This window comes from Argopecten irradians, chromosome 11 (assembly GCF_041381155.1).
Source record: "Argopecten irradians isolate NY chromosome 11, Ai_NY, whole genome shotgun sequence".
Classification (NCBI taxonomy): domain Eukaryota; kingdom Metazoa; phylum Mollusca; class Bivalvia; order Pectinida; family Pectinidae; genus Argopecten; species Argopecten irradians.
Genome location: NC_091144.1, coordinates 16,418,456 through 16,443,079, shown reverse-complemented (window position 1 = coordinate 16,443,079; position 24,624 = coordinate 16,418,456). Strand labels below are relative to the sequence as shown.

Genomic DNA, 24,624 nt, shown 5'->3' with positions numbered 1-24,624 from the left:
TCTTTGATCTTTGTTCCTGTAATTTACACTGTAGTTAATAAGTAACGTTATAGATAAGCTTCTAATAAAAAATAACTAAATAAACAATTAGCATATCATCACAAAGCCATTGTCACGTGACCGGTAAACTATATGCTTTTCAGAATAATTCTGAATACATAATGAACGAAACACACACCTTGTGATACATTATCATTATAATTAACCTTTGGACCTTAACTTTGCTGATGGTATCAAACTTCACACCAGATGGCGCCAATTGTAAAATAGAGATAATTGTTGACAACTATCCATATATACATTTTCTATAAAATATAGAACAGACGGAGTTTGGTGTTGATTGATTGTCGATAATCAAACAGAAAATTAGTCTGTATTACATACACGATATTATAGCGTCTCTGTCCAGCGGCGCAGTGATTTGCAAACACTATTGGAACAAGCAAATCCTTTGTACTTAGGCTAACGTTTGATTGCGGATATATATATGTCGCTAAATGACACTGTGTAACCAATCCAGAGAGTAATCGCAAAAAGCTAACAGATATTACACCAGGACGGCATGTCAACATAGTCAACATCGAGGGGAGTAACAATCAGTCATATCAATACTGGCTAGACATGAAACACGCACGCCATTGTTTTGACTGAGCAGTTATTGATATTACACAAAGGCCATGTAACTAGACTAAATAACGCATATTATACATAATTTTAGGAAACCACATGTAATATATTCCCATGGAGACCATCAATGTTCTCCGTTACATTTACATGAAATGATCCACATGACAATAAAGCATACGTTACTCTAGCATGCTAAGGACCTGATAGTCCCATGTGTACTAACTCAGATATAGAGCATTGGACCTCCTACGTCGATCAAGATTTTAAGACCGATCATGAAGTTTCAGATATACAGTTCCCAATAAAATACCGTCTAGGGACACAAAAGGTTCGTCCATCGTACGTATTTGGATAAATATATCAGAGAAGCAAAACTTATCGCGTGCAAATGAGTGAGAAATGGACAGAAAACAGTTAGGAACTATGCATAAGTTAGGGTAAATTCCCTGTAGATATATTACATATATAGAGTGTAATCATTTTTCCACAAACTGTGTTCAGAATCGTTCACGCTCAGAGAGAAACATATTTTATGATAAATATTAATAGTAGACTTGTGGTCTCGTATGTTCTAGGTTGAGTAGACTGCGATATCCCAAAACAATGGTAGTATTCATTGCTAGCATTTATTTATCCTATTTGAACCCCACGGAATCCAAACTACCTCCTAAGGAACCTACTAAATAAAGTGACGCCATTCCTTTAAAACAGGCTAGTACTACAAACGTCTCAAATCATACTATTTAAGAAAACATTCAATTCGTGACATTATTTATATAACTTGTAAAAATCATTGAAACGAAGACAAAATTTGTCAAATGACTGATATTGTTTTCAGAATGTCTGATCGAGCCCTCCTTTGTTCTTTCTATGATCGGTATATGTAATAATAAGTCGATGCCATGAATTTGGGATCATATCTCAAGATGGTACTTTGAATAACTTGGTAGATGAGGGGGCGATGTAAAGCGAGAAAAAGACAATTAGTTCGGTATTGATGTGAATAGAAAGGTGGTTGTATCAGAAATCATTACATTTGGATACCACACAGTTATAGTGTACAATGGTATGGAACTAGATAGTATCCAATTGATGGGGCTTGTGCATTACTACATGTATACAAGATTACCTACATTATGTTACATTGTATTCATGCAGTCATATTGCAAAAAATATAGACAAGCGCAAAAAGTATGAAACATTGAGCATTAACATTCATGGAATGACATAATATTTAGAATCAGATTCTTATTAAGACGTATCCAACGAAAAACGTAGTTCATGTGCATTGTAAGGATAGAGCGAACACAACAACACCCTCACCGTAGCTAGGTATACATGTAGACAGAAGAACAGAGAGTAAGTATAAAATAGAAAGTCGATTATATATTATTATCATACAACAATCAATGAACCATGTATTTCAATTTGTATGAAACGTATTAAAGGATGCCGTGCACTACTTAGAGTGGCAATGTATATTGTTGTTTCTATAAAACACAAAGACTGTGACTGAAAATACTTGCAATATAAATTATCTTTAAGAGTAATAACTTAATGCTAGCATTTCATATAAATTGATATTTTGTATTCAATAACGAGTGTTCCTAGGAGGCTGATTGGTAAATGGAACATGCGTGTTGTCTAAAGGTTTGAAACTCAGAAAAATAATCGGAATATTATATATAGTTTTTGATATCTTGATATTTTGATCCGAATTGAAATTTGAAATGAGAAAAATGTACTTCTTCACTGAAATACATATGTCAGTGTTTTATTCCACAAAATGAATGCGATGAACTAGCTGTTGCTACGATTAGAGGTTAATAAAGTAATTACATGTACATAAACATTAATTGGAATGAAATTTAATTGTTAGAAAAGGGACATAATAAAAGTACTAAAAGTTACATGCAAATGTAATGCATCATTCACTTATTTGGTGCTAATGGGCGTGGACGGTGCATCAATGAAAATGCCATACAGACCCAACCTTATCTAGCCAGTCTATACTTGGCGCCACATGTCACTGTGGACGGCCTTGTGTGAAAATAGCACTGCTAATCTGTGGCGAAACAAGTTCTATAGAACAAACAATTCTCTCTCAATCAAGTCATTTAAATAAATGTGACTCAAAATTATCGTAACATCAATCAATTATATACATATAAAAACGTTTGTAAAAATGAACTTTAATTTTTAAAGGAAAACTATCAATTTCAAGTATTCATTAAGTAAATTATAAGAAAAATAGTGCACATGTGAAAAAGTTATTCTCAAGTAAAAGAGGTGTAAAAAGTCATGCGTGTACCTACTCCGGCATTACCCATGTTGGTGAGTCCGACAGTGTTACCCATGACCCGTTAATCTACTCATGTATACAGTGTTGAAGCCGTAGTAGATAAGGCGAAGGATTTCTGTGTCTTCATCCGCGTAAAAAAATTAACCAAATCCGGAATATCACCCCCTGCTTGAAAGAAGTGCCTAAGCGATCGGCGGCAGGCTTTTAAATCTTCTAGTATTGATCGTTAAATGCAAGCAACCATACATATGTCTGTTTGAGCTACTGGTACGGGGGCTTCATATAATACTGGTCCAAAAGTAGGGAACCTCCCAATGTCGATCACTGAGCTCAGTATTTCAGATACAAGTCTCACACTAACCACAACAATACAACCGGCCAGTCAGTTCACAGACCAAAGTAGACTATCACATTCGACTTGATTCTGACATGTTATATCAACGTAACGGTATCTAGTCTCTCAGGGTGAGTTGTGACTCCTAGTCGTTTCAAATGCTTTCTCGTTGACAGAAAGATCATATATTATGAATATTTCCAATATGTAGAACTATTGTTTCACTTGCTTTGTCAGAACATCGATTTCGGTAGAGATAACGCTACAGCCATTTTTGATTAGCGTCTTGACAAGTGCACCAAGCAAATACAAGGAGACAGCAGCAATTCCTTGCTAGAGGTCAAACCATCCAGATGATCAACAATTCTAAACTGTTTTGAACTGCTTTTTGATTGAAAGATGATTTTCAGACGTGTCGTACCATTCGCCTATCACTACTAAGTACCGCTACATGCGGATATGCTGTGTGCCTACTACCAGGATGATATGATTAGCTCTCTCGAATTGAGGTAACACGTGCTTGCTGTGACAAGTAAACAACATTTTTAAAAGTTTTGGTAATTTTCCAACACTAATTACAACGCTGATTATAAATTCATTATCGTTCGTTTCAGACAAAATGATTTGCATTGTCTATAGTCATTACAAAGAAAATCAAGTAGTCGTGTCGTATATAATACATCAACAAAATTTCAGAATTAAGATAACAGACATGTGTTTTGAAAATGAAGCCAACATCACTTACTTCCAGAACATGGACGTGTGTTTATATACTGACGTCACGCGCACGGCACGTGCTCATTACAGAACTCGATATAGACCTTCGTAGTTTATGGGGTTATAGTATAACAAAAAACACCCACTACTTAAACCTGACATTAATTGTACACACATCAATCAATTTCTGTAAACTATCTTACGTATTTAATACCACCGAATACCATTTCCAGCCTTGTGTATGATATACAATGGAGAGATGTTATAAGAATGCGGGCAAATACTCGTAAACAATTCCCTTAAATACAACATATGAAATGAGCTTAGGGCAAGACACTTTTCATATCACATTTCAACAAGTCAAACGGTACCAAATTAACATGATGAAGAGGTCCCAAAATTACAGACCTTAGGCAAAACTGAAGATTTTATCCTGATTTAATATCGTATGAGAAAATATTTGACAAACCAATACACATTTTGACGAAGTGTTACAACTTGGGTGTGTGTGAATGGGGAATAGGAAAGCAGTCTAAAACGACAGTCATTAGATAAATATTCATAGCATCATGTACATAAGCACGACAATTATGTTCTAGTTTTCAAAGACCTTATTAAAACGGTCACCATTCCGGAATTAAAATATGGAATACCCTATAATAAGCTGTGTGTGTATCCGTGAGTGTGTATTGATCCTATATCTGTGGCTGATTAACTCTGGAGACAAAGCCATCAATCATCCTGCTTAACCATGTCGGTATCTCGCGGTCATTTCGCGGTCTCCGTGTGGATGCTGTTTGCTCATTTGGCCTCGCCGTGCCAGTATCTGTTGAAACGCATGTTTACACATTAGAATGTAAGTGTTTACTCCTTGTGGGATTACTACTAAGGATGGCGTTTCTATTCAGCTCCGAGAACCAAGGTTCAAACTAAGTTCGTTTGTTCTGTTGGCGTCTGTTCCGGTTGGCGGGTGTGACATGTGCATCTGCTAATTAGCAGCTGTTGTATATGATGTTATTGGTAATGATATACATAGAAGGAAAAACACTGAGGTAGTGACAATGAAATAGTTGACATAAATATATGAAATATCGCACTTATGCCGTTGTTCGCAGATGGGTAACAACAGCAGACAAACAAAGGTTGACTTCTGCAACTATATTTCAAGAAACAACAACATATTTCCTCTCAGAGTTACCTTCGCTCTTTTTCTATTTTATGTCCATGTGACAGTTTTAATATCGATAGCTAAACGCATGTGTTTAGATGCAAACGATCTTTGTTTCGGTCGTCCGGTTGAGGTATGGTTTTTGAGTATTTTGCTACATTGCATTGTTTAAAAGACATTGACAGCCTTAGACATTTATAAAGGAATCCACGTACTGTCTTGTATTTCTGTTTGCTTAAACCTATTGCATGTATCGACATATTACATCTAGAAATGACAAAACTGTAGGTAACTAACGGTTGAAGTCGATAGTAAACCCACGAAATCAAATCATAACGACGAACAAATCAGTCCCTAGACTCCAAAATATTAAAGTCTAAATATAAATTGTATCATCAATGCAAAGCATTCCAACCATACGACAGGAAGCAACATCCTTCGTTAAGGCAGAAAAGGAAAGGTACAATTTAGCAATTGTAAACAATACACCACACAAAGGTCGCCTATAATGATGCAATTTAGCAGCAAGAACAATTTAGACAGGACAACGAGACAAGAGGCATTATGGAGATACCTGCAGTGATATTGTTTAGCGGAGATAAATTGATGTAGCTGGTATTCAGAAAAAAATGTCAACATTAGGCATTTCTCAGAGACCATAAAGGGCATTCGTCCAGAATATAATATAATCTGGTAATGTCAAATACCGTGTTAGTAATTCAATAGAAAGATCTCTACTGTCTGGCCTGTTCACGTGACCCGCTGGTGGTTTGGTGACCGTCACAGCAGGAAAGATCTATCTAACTCCAACGACGACTGTTTTATTGTGATCAAGATAAGGCACCCGTCGACCGTAGGAAGATGCTTTAGACGTGATTCCAATGCCAAATTATACACCGGAGAATTGTGGGATAGATTTTCACTACCAGTTGATTATATGTTGAAGGCTGTGGTCGTAATATCGGCTAGGTAGTGCTTTCAAAATATTGATTTCAGTTGTGTATGTGATATGCATTAGCATTTATTATCGGTGCAAGGCCAAGTCTAACTGTTAGGGAGCGTAAATGTTATATATACTTTAGCTACACCGGAAAACCACTCTGTTTCATAGCCTCTAAACTGCTACTAGTGAATAATTTCTATTTAATTAAACTTTCTGAAAACATCGATAAACTAAAGTGTTGGTATTTAGTATCGTTTACAAGGGACTTCAATTTACACAGAAATATAACATAGAGGAAGCATTAAATTGTCGAAAACTAAATAAAGCAGTATTCTTAACACACAGACAAAGGAAATATGTTCCGTGGCTATTTTGTTTTATGCGTCATGTCGCTAGCAATATACGTATGTGTAGCGAACTTACATGTATATCTAATATCATTAGCAATATATCAAAATTATCTATACTTTTTGGTAATATTAAACATTTGTATTATTGAAACAAACCTTTCTTGAATCATTTTTGTATCTTATTGCTTTTAACACAGGAACAAAATAAAGAGTAAAATAAGAAATTCAATCATAGGTGTAAAAGAAGAATGGAGAGCTGTACCAGTATAACGATTTGGCAACCAAATATAGAATCTTCATTGTAATGCCGTCTGGGTGTTATCAATTGTCTTATGCATGTTACATTCATTTAAAATCTTATGCAACAAGAAGTTTAAAAGTCATGCTCATCATGATCCTAAGAACTTCCCAAAATAGAAAATTTATCTAAATTATTGTGGTTAAAATTCTGTCAATTTCCGAATTGTTAACAATTGTTTCAACGATTTGAAAAGCCGCGAAATTACCTGAAGCACGCAATTCCAAAAGATTTATGTCTGTAACTGTCGATGGAATTGGACACAAAACTATTGTATTTCTCTTTGATACAGAGGAAAATCGTTCAATCATCGCGTCACATGACTTATCTTAGTAAAATAATAATTCTACATTCAAAATATTAATTTTTAAATCATTACTTTCATGACTTGTCTTAGTAAAATAATAATTCTACATTCAAAACATCATTTTTTTTTAAATCCTCACTCTTCTGCAAATATCCCAAAAGCAATATGCTGCAATCAGCTGGGGAAACGGGACAGTTTTGACTAACCTGAACTTGACGTATAAAAGGCAGGTTTATCGACCAACAGTCTATGTTTAGAAACTAGGAGAAGATCTGGAAGGCAGTGCGACCAATGGGAGTCTCTATCTCTTCAGAGTTCTGTACAATTACTGTGACCTCTCATTAAGTCTGCTCGTGTCAGTCTTATTACTACCATGTAATTAGGAGCGCTGAAGGAAGAACATATCGAATCGCCCACCCCGTATATATTATGTCTCTTGGTTTACCTAAGCAATGAAATAAACATTGAGCAACGTTCAGAAGATGGCGATTTGACTTATTTGGATTAGTGATAGCCAACAAATTCTGTTAAAACGTGGTAAGGAATATAACTCTAGTTGCAAAGAAACTGTACAAAGCCATTCTGGCAGCTGACATGCCTTGTGTACCTCTCTTTATAATATACACAAACCAAACTTGGTAAACAGCAACAGACCAAATAAAAATATAATTTGAAAAAAAAAAACACCTTAAAAACAAACAACAATATTTAAACGTAAAAAAATAAATAAAACAAAACACAATAAGAAAATGCTGATTTCGTTTGATGGTATTTTGAATCATGTTCTGTTTTATCTACTGACAAATTTTGATACTGATTTATTATTATTAGCCAATGTACTGAGCGAAATAATGAGAGTTATCTCGCTGTTGACGAGATGTCTGCTCTGACTATGAACTGTTATGACCTACTTATCGCTTCGTTCACAGAGACGGCGAATTTTGGGGATAATTCAATGAATTTGAGAAGGGCTTTCGGACAGGGCTGATGGAATCAATACTGTCCGTGGATCATTACCGTCATACTATCTCAGAGTTTGGAAACAATACACAAGGTTTATGGCTACAATGGCAGGCTTTAACTCGCTAATTCAAGCTATCTGCCCCAAATGTGGCAAGGAAATGAACAAGAGCCGAGTTAGGAGATGGGGTGTAATTGTAGTGAAGTAGATCGATGGAGACTCATTTAAAACCAGCATGTAAGAAATGGAAGAACAAAGCATAGAAAACAACAGGAGATTTTGTAGTATAAGGGAGACAATTCCGTTTGACTTGACTTCATATTTTGCAAATACATGTAATAGGACGTTATGTGGGGGCATTTTATAAACGTCCGGCGCTTGTGATCTTGCCCGATAACTAATGCTAGATATATACATGTAGGTTTGTTTTACCCTCCTTAATAGGTCAATCGACAGAACAGCATTAAGCTTGACCCCAAAGTCTGACCTGCAACTTCAATGTAAACAACTCTATACTTCTTCATATTTTTTTCTCATTAATGTCAAAATCGTCATTAGCAATTATAATTTTGTTTTCGGACATTAAAAGTCATGATGAAAAAATCATGAAATATAACATTCCAAGTGTATACAAGTTATTATAAGTAATTGGTAGTTTTATTTATCATTATTGATAATATTGTTTTTCTCCTTGGAAAAAAAATTATTGGTATACGTTCTCTAATAGCAGGAATTAAACAGTAATTAACAAAGTTTTCCATTCTTTTCAAACTGATTTTTAATTACACTCTGAGATAGAATTAATAGAAATATTTTTATCAGCATATTGATATTCCCAGTGTCGGGCATTGTTTCTCTCATGAATGGATATTTCGGGTTGTGATTCATTCATAAATGTATATATGGGTAGTGATTCTCAGTAATGGATATTTCGTTAGTGATTCTCCCATGAATGGATATTTCGTTAATGATTCTCTCATAAATCAATTTTTCGGGTAGTTATCCTCTCATAAATGGATATTTCGGGTAGTGATCCTCATAAATGGATATTTCGGGAAGTGAATATCTCACGAATTGAAATTTCGGGTAGTGATTTTTTTCATAAATGGATATTTCGGGTAGTGATTCTCTCATAAATGGATATTTCGGGAAGTGAATCTCTCATGAATGGATATTTCGGGAAGTGATTCTCTCATAAATGGATATTTCGGGTAGTGATCCTCATAAATGGATATTTCGGGTAGTGATCCTCATAAATGGATATTTCGGGAAGTGAATCTCTCATGAATGGATATTTCGGGAAGTGATTCTCTCATAAATGGATATATCGGGAAGTGATTTTTCATAAATGGATACTGTTGTATATAAAAAATGATTCTTTTATGAATGGATATTTCCCGCACAAATATCTAGTAACGAGAAAAATAAACAGACGACAATTTGTCTTTTTGTTTGGTTTGATGATAAAGATAATGAACAGTAATTATGTTACAATGCATTTTAATTTGAGGCAAACATTAAATAATTTGATCACATGTGTGTTTGTTTTATTATAGTTTATCAGGCGAATTTCTCACATTTGTGAATTTGAACAAAAATAAAATTGGACATTTATATAAATTTAGAGCGATCACCCGTTGATCGGAATTAGTAACTAAATAGCGAGATTCAAAATCAATAACCTCTATGTGTTACAAGGGAAGCAACTCTGTCAGACATAATCATTTGTTGTGATCATGAACAGACATGGAGCAGACGACAAACACGTCAGTAGTGAGACAGCTCTCGGGATCTCTCACACTTTTCCTGACCGCTGACCTCACAGATGATTGCCCCCATCACTGTCTAACGTCCCAGTGTCAGAGATCGCCGGTGTAACGGCATATCTGAGCTCTAGACAGACTATAACTAAACAGCCATTGACAGACTGATTGATTTTCGCATGTATAGTTACGTATACTCATTTATTACATTTTATAACAACGAATAATACGATTGCATCTTATATGATACGATTTAATACACACATATATATATATTATGAATACATGCGATTAACCTCGTTATCCATATAATATACTAGAAAAAAAATATTGTTTGTTACAAAAACACAAAGAAGCCCATGCTTACATTTTTTTTTATTTTATTGGCTTTTGAATAACCTAGAAAAAAATCAATTTTGGTGGAATAGACACTATCCCTATTTTTGACAATTTATAACATTTCATTTACGGAGGCTAAGAAAATGTAAAATATGGACAAAGAAAGAAGAACACATTCGACCTTCGTTGATATGAATATTTATGTATATAAGAGATTGTTAGAAAGACTATAAGAGAAGTAATTGATTATCAAAGAGAATGATGAAATGATAAAAGATTAGTTATATATTATTAGTTTGTGACCCAATATATAAGACATAAAGGATCGGTCGGATTTATAGGGGACGAGGGCGCATCGAGGATCATTGATTTGTTTCATTAGGTCTTTGTTTCTTACTTTAATGTTTCGTCAATAATATGAAATCAAACTTTAATCATGCTGGCGAAGGATACAAGCAATGGACGCTTTTAAAATAATTGGCCTAGGCCTACATATTTACATGTATGTATGTATTTCTTTTCGGAATCTGCAAATATACTGTATAAGAAACCTGCAGAATTATACTGAATAATTCATAAATCAACAATGATTTCGACATACCTAAATATGACACTAAACTTGCTGTATAATCAAAGCATCACAAACATAATGACACAAACATCCACCCAACATTAAAGGGCAATATCCTTGATCATCTCTGCATTATCGCCGAGATAATCACTCAAAAGTTATGCCGATAAATCGATTGTAGACTGAGGATTGACCTGTACGAATCGCTCCATTTGTTTATAATCACAGCCGAGAAATCGCTTGAATTGTTACATTTCACCGCGTCATCAACTTTCAAACTGGCGTTGGGGAAGCAACTCGTATTAAAAATGCATTTCACGTAATTTGAATAATCTAAACGATAAGAAATGTTTCTAAACACAAATTAACAAGTAATATATAATTTTACTGTAATGAAATAACATATTTACTTGAGAATGTGTTTATTGAAGCGAGGGCAACAGCCGCCATATTGCACTTTAATGAAATTTATTGAACCACTATTACTAATGGCAGTGTTTGGGGGTCACCACGTGACGGCTCTCCGCCAATCATTTGGGGACATTTCTGTCCGAGGTGCGATAATATAAAGGGTAAAGTGATAATAATAACGGATACATCTGGACGATTGGCATGGTTCTGAACGTGTAAATAAGGACATTATTATGTCAAATAAAAAAAAAAAAACAAAAAAAACATGAGGCTTGTGAGTAAGAATGTATGGATAGAGGAAAATTATGACACAGATCACAGAAAAGTCTAAAAGACGCGGGCGGGTGATCATGATTACGTAGAGGAGAGAACTAAAGACAGTAAGTAAGGATAGAATAGAGGGAAGGGTAAAGGAGAGGGAAATGGGGGTGGGGATTTGGGTAGGACAGAGATGGGATAGAGGTGGGGTGACACCAATACAACATATAGACTGATTGAAACAATATTAAACTGAGGAAAGATTAACATAATAAGACAATACGCAATTATTTATCGAAAAAATCCATAAAAATATAATTGGTAATATAAATCAAACACATATTACATTGATACAAATATGGGCTCTAGCGGAGGAATGTTTTCAAATTTCATGCCAAACAAACTAGCAATAAATTACATACCTCTGACAGTTAACACTATTTCAGAAGAAAGCATCCCGGAACAATTGTCAATTACATTTTAAATTATTCAATTTGAAGCATTTTCTCTCGTTCTCCAGAGAGACGCTCGGCATCCACGGAGGAACTCAGTATACATAGGTTGAAATATGATGCTTTAGCAACATAATTTTATCGACGAATGGGTGCTTTGTAATGAACAATAAAACACTAATATAAAGAAAATTTACAATATGAGTATTTTTTTTGTTCGGAGAAACTGTAGCATTATTGTTACGTGACATTAAATAAAATCCTTGCCGCTATACATAATATAGACGAAATCACCCATCATGTTCACGAATGAAGGCGCTATAGAAACAAGGGTTTCATCCTGATATAGGTTGATATCGTTCTGTTCTGTGCATCTGTAGCATATACTATGCTGAGGAGATTGGGGAGGTCAACACGAGAAAAAGTTGTGAATTTAAAGCAATATATGTCAAGGGTATTTTGTCTTTCAAGAGTTGAGAAATATAAGGAAAGCCACGAAGCCTGGTCGTCCAATTCCTATATTCCCGCACCTTTGGCAATGTCTTAAAATCAACTTTTTGACAATATGAAAAAAAACCCAATCAAATTGAAATCAATGCTAGGTCAGTGTGTCACTGACGATATGAACGATCACTTCATCTAAATATGATAAAGCAAAAAAAAAAAAAAAAAAAAAAAAAAACTTACATCGTGATTCCAAATTGACGTAACATCAACCCCCAGACTTCTTCAAATTCAACAGTGAGATAATAGTAGTGTCAAGTGAGAAGCGTCGAGAATAGAGTCGAAATACAACAAAACCTAGTAAATGTAAAACATCCACACCTACACAGTGTATTTGCGGGAGAATGGATGATGCAGGCGACACGATAAAAACCAAACTTGACTAGTGTTATAGAGGCCCGTGGGGACATGTGACGTCAGGAAACAGCTTCAGTGGTTAGCAGGTACGGGAAAGCACGGCTAATTGTCAAAGGGAAGGTTCAAATGTGGCGTCGTGGAGCTGCAGAAACAACAACTAATGGCAACGTGGAGGCCATGCAGGGAGAGACGTGACAAGAGGAGTCACGTGACCTAGCAGAGTACTCCACCATTAGAAATGAACTATAAGGCGAGAAGTAGTTTGTGTCGTGTAATGTAACTGATGATAACTGAGAGAAATGAAATATTATAAAACTAAGAAATAAGAAATGATAATTATTGTTTTATATTCATATCATATCTGATGATATGTTTACATTTAATGCAATGTTTTGTTTATGTTAAACTTGTTAGGAAAACGCTTATTATTATAATCATTAAAATTTGTATATATATCAGATAAAACAACTTCTAATGGAAATTACATCAGTCAGTTTTACTGTGATATGCCTGAAACGCCTATGGTGGTGACACGTGTGTGAAATATTCAAAACTTGCTCGCTGTCCCGCCATTACACACTGTGGTCGAACTTCTTGTATGCCGAACCCTGTCCCTTGCTCGTAAAGTAATGCAACTTTTGGCTAGAACTGCTCAAATCGCTCTGACAGTAGTGTGTTTACCTTATTAGGTGAATTGTCTTGCCTAAAAATCATTTTATCACCTTCTCAGTGGTTATGTAGTTCATTTGTTTAACGTGCGTGACTTTGGCTCGGGTATGGGTACAGAGTTAATATTGTACCTGCTTAATCGTATTGATCAACGATTTGATATTTCAACGATATTAATTAAAATACTTAACAATGTTGTGGAATTTGTCAATGTTTTACGTTATATGTTTCATAAGAAATGTAGAACAATACATTTATGCTATAGTTTGCTTATTGGTTATGTAAAAGAATTTGCCTGAGTGAATTGTCTCTTTAAACTTGTTAGGAAAACGCTTATTATTATAATCATTATATTTAATGTAATACTAGAGGTGCACAAATGAACATTAATGCTGAAAAAAATACAATAGAGCATGTACGTAAACAGTTTTTGTGTCAAAAAGGTAATTTTAACACACCTTTCGAAGAAAAATACATACTATGCTTATCTATCATATTAATATAGATTATTAAACAGCGATTCTGAATATTCATATAAAATGCGTGTTGGTCATATATCCAGCGATGTTGTAAAAAGCAAAGACAGAACTACTTTCGGGATTTTAGAAAGTAAACTGTATTCCATAATCCCTGTTATGTATCTAACATGTTCTATCGAACGAATTAATTTCATTAGACTAATAACTTTTGAGTCAAATATACCAGTATAATTTACGAATCAGAAACAATAAGTGTCTATTAGCAAAGTCAATACAAATTAAATATAATCTTAAAAACTTCAATGCATTACATAGTTGTACCAATCTAACAATAAATACCGTAAAAACACAAGTAGCCCTGACAATAACATAACCCAATGAATCTCAATCCGATCTGATCTGATGATCATCCGATTCCTATGCAACTCATTTGGTTGTCACTGCGTTATAATGCATAATTAAAAAACTTGCCTAATTGCCAAAAGCTTATATTTACATTTACTGTAATATTAAAAACATAGGTGAGATTCAAATGCCACGTTGAAAAAGCATTGATACTATAGTGCTATAAAGTATTACCTAGGCAGCGTGATAAACAAACCCGAGCCAAACTAAAGGTCACAATTCATCTGTTGTATTGATTCCGACCTTTCGTACAACAAATATATATATCGTCGCTACTCCGACTCGTATGCAACTATAGCCTTTTAAATCCAGAGTCAACACTTTTCCACGAACGAACTCTATATGGATACCTTGTTACTTCACTTCTTTAATAATGAATGTTTTTGGTGAATGAGCAAAATAATGTATTGCCTTTAAAAATGCTTTGGATTGAAACTTGACATATTACATCGAACATTGGATTTAGGTAGAAAATCCTATTTTCAGGTTAAGCCACAGCAAACAAAACACCCTCTGTTGTCTCCTAAAATACACCTTTTGTTTTTAAATTGTTTGGAAAGTTGGAGTTTGGTGAGTATAACTTAGATATGTAAAACAAATGATGGTTCGAAATTTGTAACCCAAAATATTAAATTAATTAAGATTTTTCTTATCTTTAAATGCATGTGCGACTCGATCTATGTTTTTTTAAGAAATCAGAGTAAAGAATTCTGTGTATAAGGTCGTGTATGTATTCCAGCGACATCGCATTGTGGAAAACCAAAATGAGTAACTCAAATTTTGAACATGTAATGTAGTAAATTAAATATTAACACAAGACATCTCATCTAATGTTTAGTATTGCGGAATAACTTTGACAATCGATTGTTTTTTGAACAATGCATTGCATTTCTTCTTGTCTTAAGTGATGATACTGAGATTCGTGGCTTATTTTAGTTTAAACGAACCTAAATATGATAGATGTAAAAATAAATGCCACCTCCTCTGGGGGTTATGGGAATTCTTGTGCTATGAGATATGCGTAGAACTAAAGGAAAGGCAGCCATGTATATGTCTAGCTACAGCGTCCATGTCGCCATCTTAAATTGACAAAAATGGAACTTTCCCCGAACCAATAGTTCCTTGGCGGGAATACGTCTCAGTTCAATCAGCCAATTTACAGAAAACATTCACCAAATGTATTCGGAAATATATCTATATGACCTTTGATACGTCTATACATGTAGTAATGCATTGTCTTTTTTGATCTTAGCCTATCAGTAGCAGTCTTTAATGTTTTCACAGAACTGTGGCGTATGATTAGTAAATATGTCTTCAAAATAACTTTATATCTTCTAGTTTGAAACCCATACGCCAAGCTTTCGACCAAATGACCTTTGTTTTGTAGAATTTCAATAGTTACCTTGTCTGTCCGTGTACTTGAGAATGACCTTAAATAACCTAAACTGTTAACAGAGCGCATGATATTCATTTTGACAACTAGAATGCTTGCTGACCACCCTGCATTTCGATTTTGATGTTGGCGTTGATGAGTTGATCCTAGACTTTAATGATTTTACATAATAACATAGACTACATAATATAATTTCGACCTACTTTACTACGCATTATCATCCACAGGAACATAACATAATACGTTTTTCATAAAAATAAACTAAAAAACAGAATATTTATTATATAAACTTACATATCTTTGTTGACATATGTCTATGTTTTCAGAGAGATATATTTTGTTATAAAACATGCATAAAACCAAAAAACAATTAAAACCATTAAAGTTGAATTCTAAAGATATATATAATCCGTTTTGCATACTTATATCCTTCGATCATAGGAAGCCTTGCCTTAACAAAGGAGCTCGTGAAAATATAATTTATGAATTATATTAACACAGCGCTGCCTGTTAAATATATACCAAGTCTAACATATCACCAAAAACAACAGTTTATTGACCGTCCGGTTCCAGATGACAACATCAAACAGCCCCGATTATATGCCATATCGACACTTAATGTCTATGACGTTAATGCAATGAGGCCTGATGTTGTCAAAGGGTCATAGTAATTAAAAGAGAAACCGATGAAGGGATTCTTTTTGATATTTTGTTCATGGGGAGGATCACTAGAACTACATGGTAAATCATAAGGAAAAGAACTATTTCGTAATTTGAACGGAACATCAAACAAAACTCCATTGTTATACTTTACATGTAGTGAATAAACGAGGAATTTGTATTCAGGAATGTAATAAACTAATGCGTACTTCATTATTGTGCAAAAATTTACATGTATCAGATTTGATTGGAAACGTGACTTGACTTTACATAACATTTCATAATCTAATTATCACTAACCTAACGCAGATCCCTAAATGTGGCGATACTTAAAGAATTGTATGACTTCTAGTACAATGTATAAACAATACTAGAATTTTACATAACTGGAATTACATAATCAAGCTTGCTTCAAAAGATATTATATTTTTCTTTGAAAAACCAAACATTTTCTTATCAAATTATATGATGGTCATGAAAGCAATACATTTCACATATCTCTCTCAAGATATTTTATCAAGAAAAAAAGAGAATTTAAATAACAATTAAAATGTAAAGGGAAGCCAATGTTAGATAGTCATGTCAAAATGATTTTGTCTTTAAATTGTTTCTCATTCAATTAAAAAACACTTAAACAAAGAGAAAAAGTCCATTCAATGAAATATGAACGTCGGAATCATTAAGTTATAAACAAGCGAAACATTACTGTAACTTGCTAATTTAAAAAAGAACCACACAAGCTATTGGCAGAATGTGGGGGGAAAAGCAATGTAAAACGCACACGCACAACCATTAGGAAAAGTCAATGCCGCTAAAGAAGTAGGGAATAACACTGTGTCTGTTAACGCTATCAAGGTGTATTGCACGAAAGGCTGTACAAAAGCTGACACGGTAAGTTGTGGGTGTTGTATCCAGTAATGTTACCTACAACTGTAAAACAAAGATTTATACAGACTGGATAAAATTGCAATAATAAGCAGCTGCCACATCGATATTGACTAAAACAGCGCCAAACTTCGTACGACAACGACATCAAGTTGTAGGATGTTGCAAAATATTTAAAAAAAATATTAAAAATAGAATGCGTCAGCTGTAGGCTGGATGATAAGTGGAATTGTGCATTACATTTGTGTATGTGTGTGTGTGTGTGCTTGTATGTCGTGTAGAACATCTATGTAAACACACAGAAGAAAAAACTGTTTATAAATCAACTAGGCAAATTCAATAAATCTACATGAAAACTTTCAAACAATTCAAATAGGTAAAAGAGAGTGCGTTTGACTCACCATTTTTTGATTTCCCGCCTGTCAGTGAAAAGTTGACAAAATGAGATAGAATTGTGTTACGGCTGGATAGAAACATGGTTACTGTAGCCTAGTCAGCACTCTACTGCCGAAAACCTACGAAGCTTTGCACCTGTTCCAGGCAAATATTGAGTCGATCGATGGACACATCCCGAGAGTTGTACAATAATGAACAGACTTTAATATAGAAAAGTCACTGTTGTACATTATATCGTGATGCTTGTCCTAAAATGGCGATTTTATCCAATAATAGCATGAAACCACATCAACCCTGGGACGGAACAAAACCGTCCTGTATAAATATTTAACCGTGCCAATCGTAGATAGCGTTAGTGGTCCTGCTTTATATGCGGATGTCTTCCACGTTGACGAATTTTCTCATAGTACAGTTGTAACATCCCAAGTGATGTGATTCACAAAGTAAAAAAAAACCCAAGTTACTGCCGATTTAACCTAATAATAATATCAGAAAGCAATAACATTTTACAAGCATGACTTAAGTAACGATTAATCCATAATAGAGAAGGATAATGTCCTTACACATGTAGATTGTATACTAAGACAAGAGGTATCCTGGTAACTTATGACAAAGGCAATCGCTCTAACACCCAAACTACATCTACATAGATGCTGAGACGGAAATCTATATTCAGATGATGTTAGAGGCTACGGTCTATATATAGTTACACGCGTATATACCTGTTTGACACAGTGGTACATTGAGTTCGTGACATAAACACTTTAAAATGATACACCTTTGACTTACGTCAATCAGACGTTAAAGACAATTCGGTTTCTCTCTAGGTTTTACATATAGTTAACATTTATAAAATGGTTTAATAGCTGTTCCGAAAATGGAAAGCTAGGATGGATGGATAGATGGATGGATGGAGGGAGGGATAGAGGGATAGATGAAAAAAAAGAAAAAGAAAGAAAGGGTAGAATGAACGAACAACGAATGGAACGAAAGAACAAATGAAGAACCGAATGAAAAAGATAAATCTAAATCGCATTTGCATACATTGTAAAGATATTTCATACAAATTAGTATTTTGTACAATCCCAAGAAAGAAATATAAACTGAAGTAATATGATAAATCTTTCTTCAAAAAAATCAGTCAAGTAACATGGCTTATTCAATGTGTAAAAGGTGGTTTTGATTATAACGTTTTCAGGTAAATGACACTCGATGTTTTGCTGCCGATATGGATATCAGATATGTATACATCATCATTGAGTGAAACATTGATCATATCATTTATACTTTAACTTTATTGTTAGCCATGAATCATCACGAAAATTATCAGTTTTCGGGTACCTCTCTAGGAATTTAAAAATATATTATATATTTTATTTGACGCATTGTTTGGCGATGATGTGTATACTACAACATAATCCAACATTATTCACTCTGCAGTTTGCAATTTCAAGAAGAGAAATGTAATTACTTTGCTGATAAAATGATATTATCTTGTAGAGCTTTATGTAAAACATTTCTTATGTGGTCTTAAATTAAGCAGATTTAAAATATATAGATTCCATATTCAAGATTCAAGATTAGAAATTAAAATTATTAATTTCCTTTATGGAATTAGATTTAGGCTACATTGCACATCGATATAATTAAGAACAACTCATTTGGCCATGCCATGAACAATTGCTTGAAAGCGCTACAAAGCCATATGATTATACTTGAATAAACATGTTACTTTAGCTACTAATCCAATTTGTTTTACTTAAACCGTGCTGCTTTTCGATTAAAGATAATGAAATAGTTCTTTTCCAGAAATAATCCATCGAATTGGAGTAAGGAAGTCATGCGTAAACTTAGTGGTAGATTCAATCAATACTAGCCGAGCACTGAACACTTAAAATTGAATTGTAAAGTGACATATCACCAATGACATTTTTACATTCTTGTATACAAGGAAGTTCAATAAAGAACTATTCCTCTTCTTTCGCAATACATTATATTTAGTTTTGTGTTTCTTTAGTTTAACGTTATATTGACAGTCAGGGTCATGTAACGACCTGCCAAGTTTGTTGATGGAGGGAAACCGGAGTACCCGAAGAATACCCAACGACCAGCGGTCAGTACGTGGCAGCTGCCCCACATGGGATTCGGACTCACGACCCAGATGTCTTGTGGTAATTGTGGTTGATAAAGCACAGATATCACGTATTATTAATTTGACATTGAGGTCATTTTATATGTGAATCAAATATTGCTAATAATTTTTGTATCTGATATTCATGCATTTACAAACGGCTCTTCTTTTTATGTCTAGGGCAGGACGCATAAGGTTCTGACCTTGTTTACTCTCATATACTTCAGTTCATCATAGAGACTTAATCTGAAATAATCTCAGCTTTTAATGGATTAAAATACATATAGAGAATAAAATGTCAATTCCAAAAGCAAAGCAGTGGTAAACGTTATTATCGTTGCAATAGCATATTCAAACGTATTTTATAAAGTAAACTCGGTATCTAACTTCTAGTTCAACAGAATGTGTTTTAATGGAACGATATAGGTTAATCGGACGCGTCACTAGAACGTAACGAAGGATTGTTAACGTATACCATACCCAATGGGATGAATTAATGTGTAATTTCACATGTGACAATATCTTCTATCAAGACAGTATAATGTTGATATATATTTATACTTTAAAATCTGGCATTGTTTACCATGCTTAATACGGTAAGCTGTAAGAACAAGTTACAATGTAGATCCTTTAACAGCATTTTAATGTAACGAAGACGACGTCCTTGCTGTTATAGGTTTCTCATAAAATATTCATCCGCTCAAAGTAAGACCATCTCTCTTGATGTGCGCGATAGGGAACTTATCAAGACATGACGCATCATACACGAGTTCCTAGGTGACTATATGATGACTTTTACAGACTTTACCATAATATAAACACACGGTGCTATCTTCACTAACATAATCAATCGCCTAGTAGAGAACTTAGAGAAATACTTATACTTGGATGTTTTTCAACACCAAGTAGTAATGTACTAGAGAGTTTGCAGGTGTTGGCATTCACGCTAATTGGTAAATTCCTAGCAAAAAGTGTAGCATATCTGTTGTTTAAACTGACAAGCGACGTGAGTTTCCAATATTTTGTTGAAGATATGTTAGTAATATTTTCTTCTATCATGCGATGTAAGTTTCCAATATTTCGTTGATATTATGTTTGTAATAGTTTTCTTCTATCATGCGATGTAAGTTAAATATTTCGTTGATATTATGTTTGTAATAGTTTCTGCTATCAAGCATGTGAGTTTCCAATATTCGTTTAATATTATGTTTGTAATAGTTTCTGCTATCACGCGATGTGAGTTTAAAACATTCCATTAATATTATGTTTGTTTAATAGTTTCTGCTATCACGCGATGTGAGTTTCAATAGTCGTATGAGTTTTATCAAAATTCCATTAATATTATGTTTGTAATAGTTTCTGCTATCACGCGATGTGAGTTTAAAACATTCCATTGATATTATGTTTGTAATAGTTTCTGCTATCAAGCGATGTGAGTTTCCAATATTTCGTTGATATTATGTTTGTAATAGTTTCTGCTATCAAGCGATGTGAGTTTAAAACATTCCATTAATATTATGTTTGTAATAGTTTCTGCTATCAAGCGATGTGAGTTTCCAATAAGCATGACTAGATGACTTTGTATGAGCTACCATGGACGGTGCGATTGTCACAATACCGTACTCGTGTAGACAATAGCGTGCTCCTATCTATCTGATTAACATAATTACATCGAACACGAAACCAAAACTATGAGCTGATTTCTTGTTTGAATAAAAAAATCTCCTTATATATCACGACACGGGTATTAGATGTTTGATTTTTAACAGCTGTACGATGCTAGCAAATCTGAATCAAAATATCTTTGCAGTATTTATTTACAATCTGAGCATGTATTGTTTGTATCAGCTATCATATGTACCGTAAATGGTTCTCCATTAATATCTTCCTATACCGACACACAAGCTGTAATCATGACATGAAACGAAGGTTTGTCTGAGGACGTCGAGCGTAAAGAGCATACGGATATCCCAGACTAGTACTGATCGTCGTAGAATCAATGTATTATATAGCTAGAACTAGACAATGGAGATTTAATGCTGGGACCTCATGCGCATGTCGATCGCCCAAAGGGAAAGGCAGATAATCCATTTCGTATTACATGATAGCATTTATCGGATAAGGAATATTGATTTTTTGACATTTCAAAATTGACATAAAAACAATCGACAAATGGCAATATTATATAGGTCTGTGTACATCTTCGCAATGGACTGACATATTTTGAAGTGAATATATTATATAAACTTACCTGCCTATCTATCAAAATTATGATCATAAAGAAACACATTTTTATAAAATACATACTTGACAAATATAAGTTTAAACATCAGGATATGTTTTAATATTGTTAAACAACATGCATAAACAATGAGAACATTAAATAGTTAATATAAATATTTTCTAAACTGCATGCCCTAGGTATTACATGTATACTTATGTATGATGTGATATCAACTTTATCATTATATTACTTGATCGAAAATTAAAAAAAAACCTATTTCACTATACCTCCTGAAATATTTAAGTTGGAATTCTACAGTTAACATAAATAGTAGATTTGGCACTATGCTTGTATACCTCTGCAGCATCTTTGTAGATATAAATGCAGTATCTGTGTATATTCTGACGTACCTATAAAAGTTATTTCAACGGAAAATTCCATTTTGCTAATAAACCTATTGTACGCTGATTCGCTAATTAATTTGTGATATTATTTATTAACGAGAATGAAACTATCTACAGAAATAGTGATTTTAATAAAGATCATAATTGTTTTTTCTTTCAAATTGAGTGTATTAATTAGATTGACCAGAGAATATTAAAAATAATATCTGTATTGCACAGTTTTTACATGGATTTGACATTTGTTCTCCTTGCTTGGTTTTCTGTTGAATAGTTAAACTTTGACTATGATATTGTGACTGACTATTTCACTCATTGTAAATAATTTTAGTGTTGAAATGTAACGTACTATTAATGTTTTGTGTAGAAATGACATGTAACAAGGAATAGGTACCAAATACCAGATCTGCTCGTATCAGTATTTCTGTGAATCTATTTACCGTGGGACAAGTACCAAATACTAGATCTGTGTTTCTAGGATAAGCTTACTTTTTTGTATTCAAAATGAATTAGAATTAGTATGACAATGCGGTTCAATCATCAGTGTGATACTATAATAATTTCATTTCATGCATGTTGGCCACCTTTAATGTATAGCTATCTTGGTGACGCAGTGTGTACTCAGAATGTGTACCATGATGTTGTTTTCGTGAACAAGAAAGAGCATTTAATATGTTAGATAGGTGAAACATCAAAGAGAAAGATCAAATTCACACCTTTGGCGCTGATGTAACCGTCTCTTCGAATAGGCTCTCATATGCATTGCGATATGCTATTGGGGCAATGCTGTGTGTTTCATGTTAGTCAGAGCATATCAGATTGTTTCATGTTCTGATAAGCTAATTCCACCAGAATATGCAACGATGTCGTTAACAAAACGTTGGGCAATATCACACACAAGCGATATGTTAGTAAACTGATTTCGTGCATATTTCCTTTGTAATGCTACGGTATTAAATAGGGCATTGCTTTATAATCAAACAGTGATTACAGATAACTATTCTTTTGTAGAAAATGATAAGCCTAATTGGATTATTTTATATTATCCCTGTACCTTTACAATGTTATATGATATACTGCGCTAATATATAATGAAGGAACCATTCTGTTATCATCAACCAAAATTATTTTAAATGTTGTTCGCAAACTAGCATAATGGCGTTAAACTCTGATGATTATTTTTAAGTGGTAAAGTTATAAGGATGAATCGAAATGAAAAAAAAGTAAGTTTGTCGTTGGTCCAAATGATGGACAAAATCAAATTTTGTATAAGTGTTTGTTTTATGTCTTGTCTAGGTTTCCATGGAAATACTTTAAGCATATAATATGCTAAGTAGTACGTTTGCCTTTCAAGGGACAAATATAACCTCTAGAATCACTAAATACTATCATCTACACTGGACTTTGGAGGCTGAAACTAGCTTACCTTACTCATATCGCGCAAATGAAGCACAATATGTCTTTGTATATTATCTAACTTAAGTTAAGATGGTTCTAATCTTAAAGTATACACCTGAAATTTTTCACTATTTTGAATAATTTTGAGAAAATCATAAAAACATCCAAGTAAATTGATAACAGCTGCAGTGGATACCGCCTTTTGTAAGAACCGTAGCAAGCCGACATTCTGACGGCGTTGCTGTTGTCAAGAACACCACAGAACTCACGAAAACGGGTCGTGAACTTTCCGATTTCCATTTGGTAACGATCGTAGTGTCAATGGCGGCGAGTTTAAAAGAAATTATGTTTTCAATTATTGATATTAAATAGCTAATACATCAGTACTAGTGCTTGGCATATTATAGTTTTAACTAAATCTACAAATACAAGCCAATTTTAAATGCCAGACTCCAATTATTGTTTGGAAGTTCATTTTACAGTAGTTTCCGCCAACGGACCTCGTATTAGACAATGCAAATAGTTGTAAAAAGGATAAATTGGTTGTGAACCACATTATATGGTGTCCTCTAGGACATACACAGGAAATGCAGGGACAAGAGCTAGAAAAAACACGACTGAGTCCATGTCCGGCGACCATACAACTTCGATCATAGATAATTTGTCATAAAGATTTAATGCTTTACTACTTATACATTGATTTGAAAAACATCATAGGTATTACTTCATCTTTTAAGGTTTTGGACATCGATATGGATATGAATAAGCATTTTTAACTGGCAAACTAACTTTAACTCAAGTCCAAAACCGTTTTAAAAGTATATATGGGTAATATGTATATGTGTGTGTCGACCAATTAAGGTTGAATACCAAGTGTCATGTTAGAGATAGTATACACTAAAACACCCTTGATGATACGTA

General features: G+C 33.9%; 1 protein-coding gene across 10 annotated transcripts in view; it reads right to left on the bottom strand.

Moving 5' to 3' along the window:
* The window catches only part of LOC138334853 (Kv channel-interacting protein 4-like), a 320,280-nt gene that overhangs the window by 32,694 nt on the left and 262,962 nt on the right, over positions 1–24,624 (bottom strand). Inside the window, exon 1 of one of the 10 annotated variants that reach the window (XM_069283632.1) lies at positions 17,555–17,645. The exons of 7 other annotated variants lie outside the window; for them this stretch is intronic. In XM_069283632.1, the coding sequence (XP_069139733.1) occupies positions 17,555–17,630 (76 nt within the window). In that variant the 5' untranslated portion in view covers positions 17,631–17,645. Of the gene's footprint in view, positions 1–2,938; positions 3,702–17,554; positions 17,646–24,624 lie in introns of those variants that run through there. 2 more of the 10 variants (XM_069283635.1, XM_069283639.1) reach the window with 2 other exon arrangements.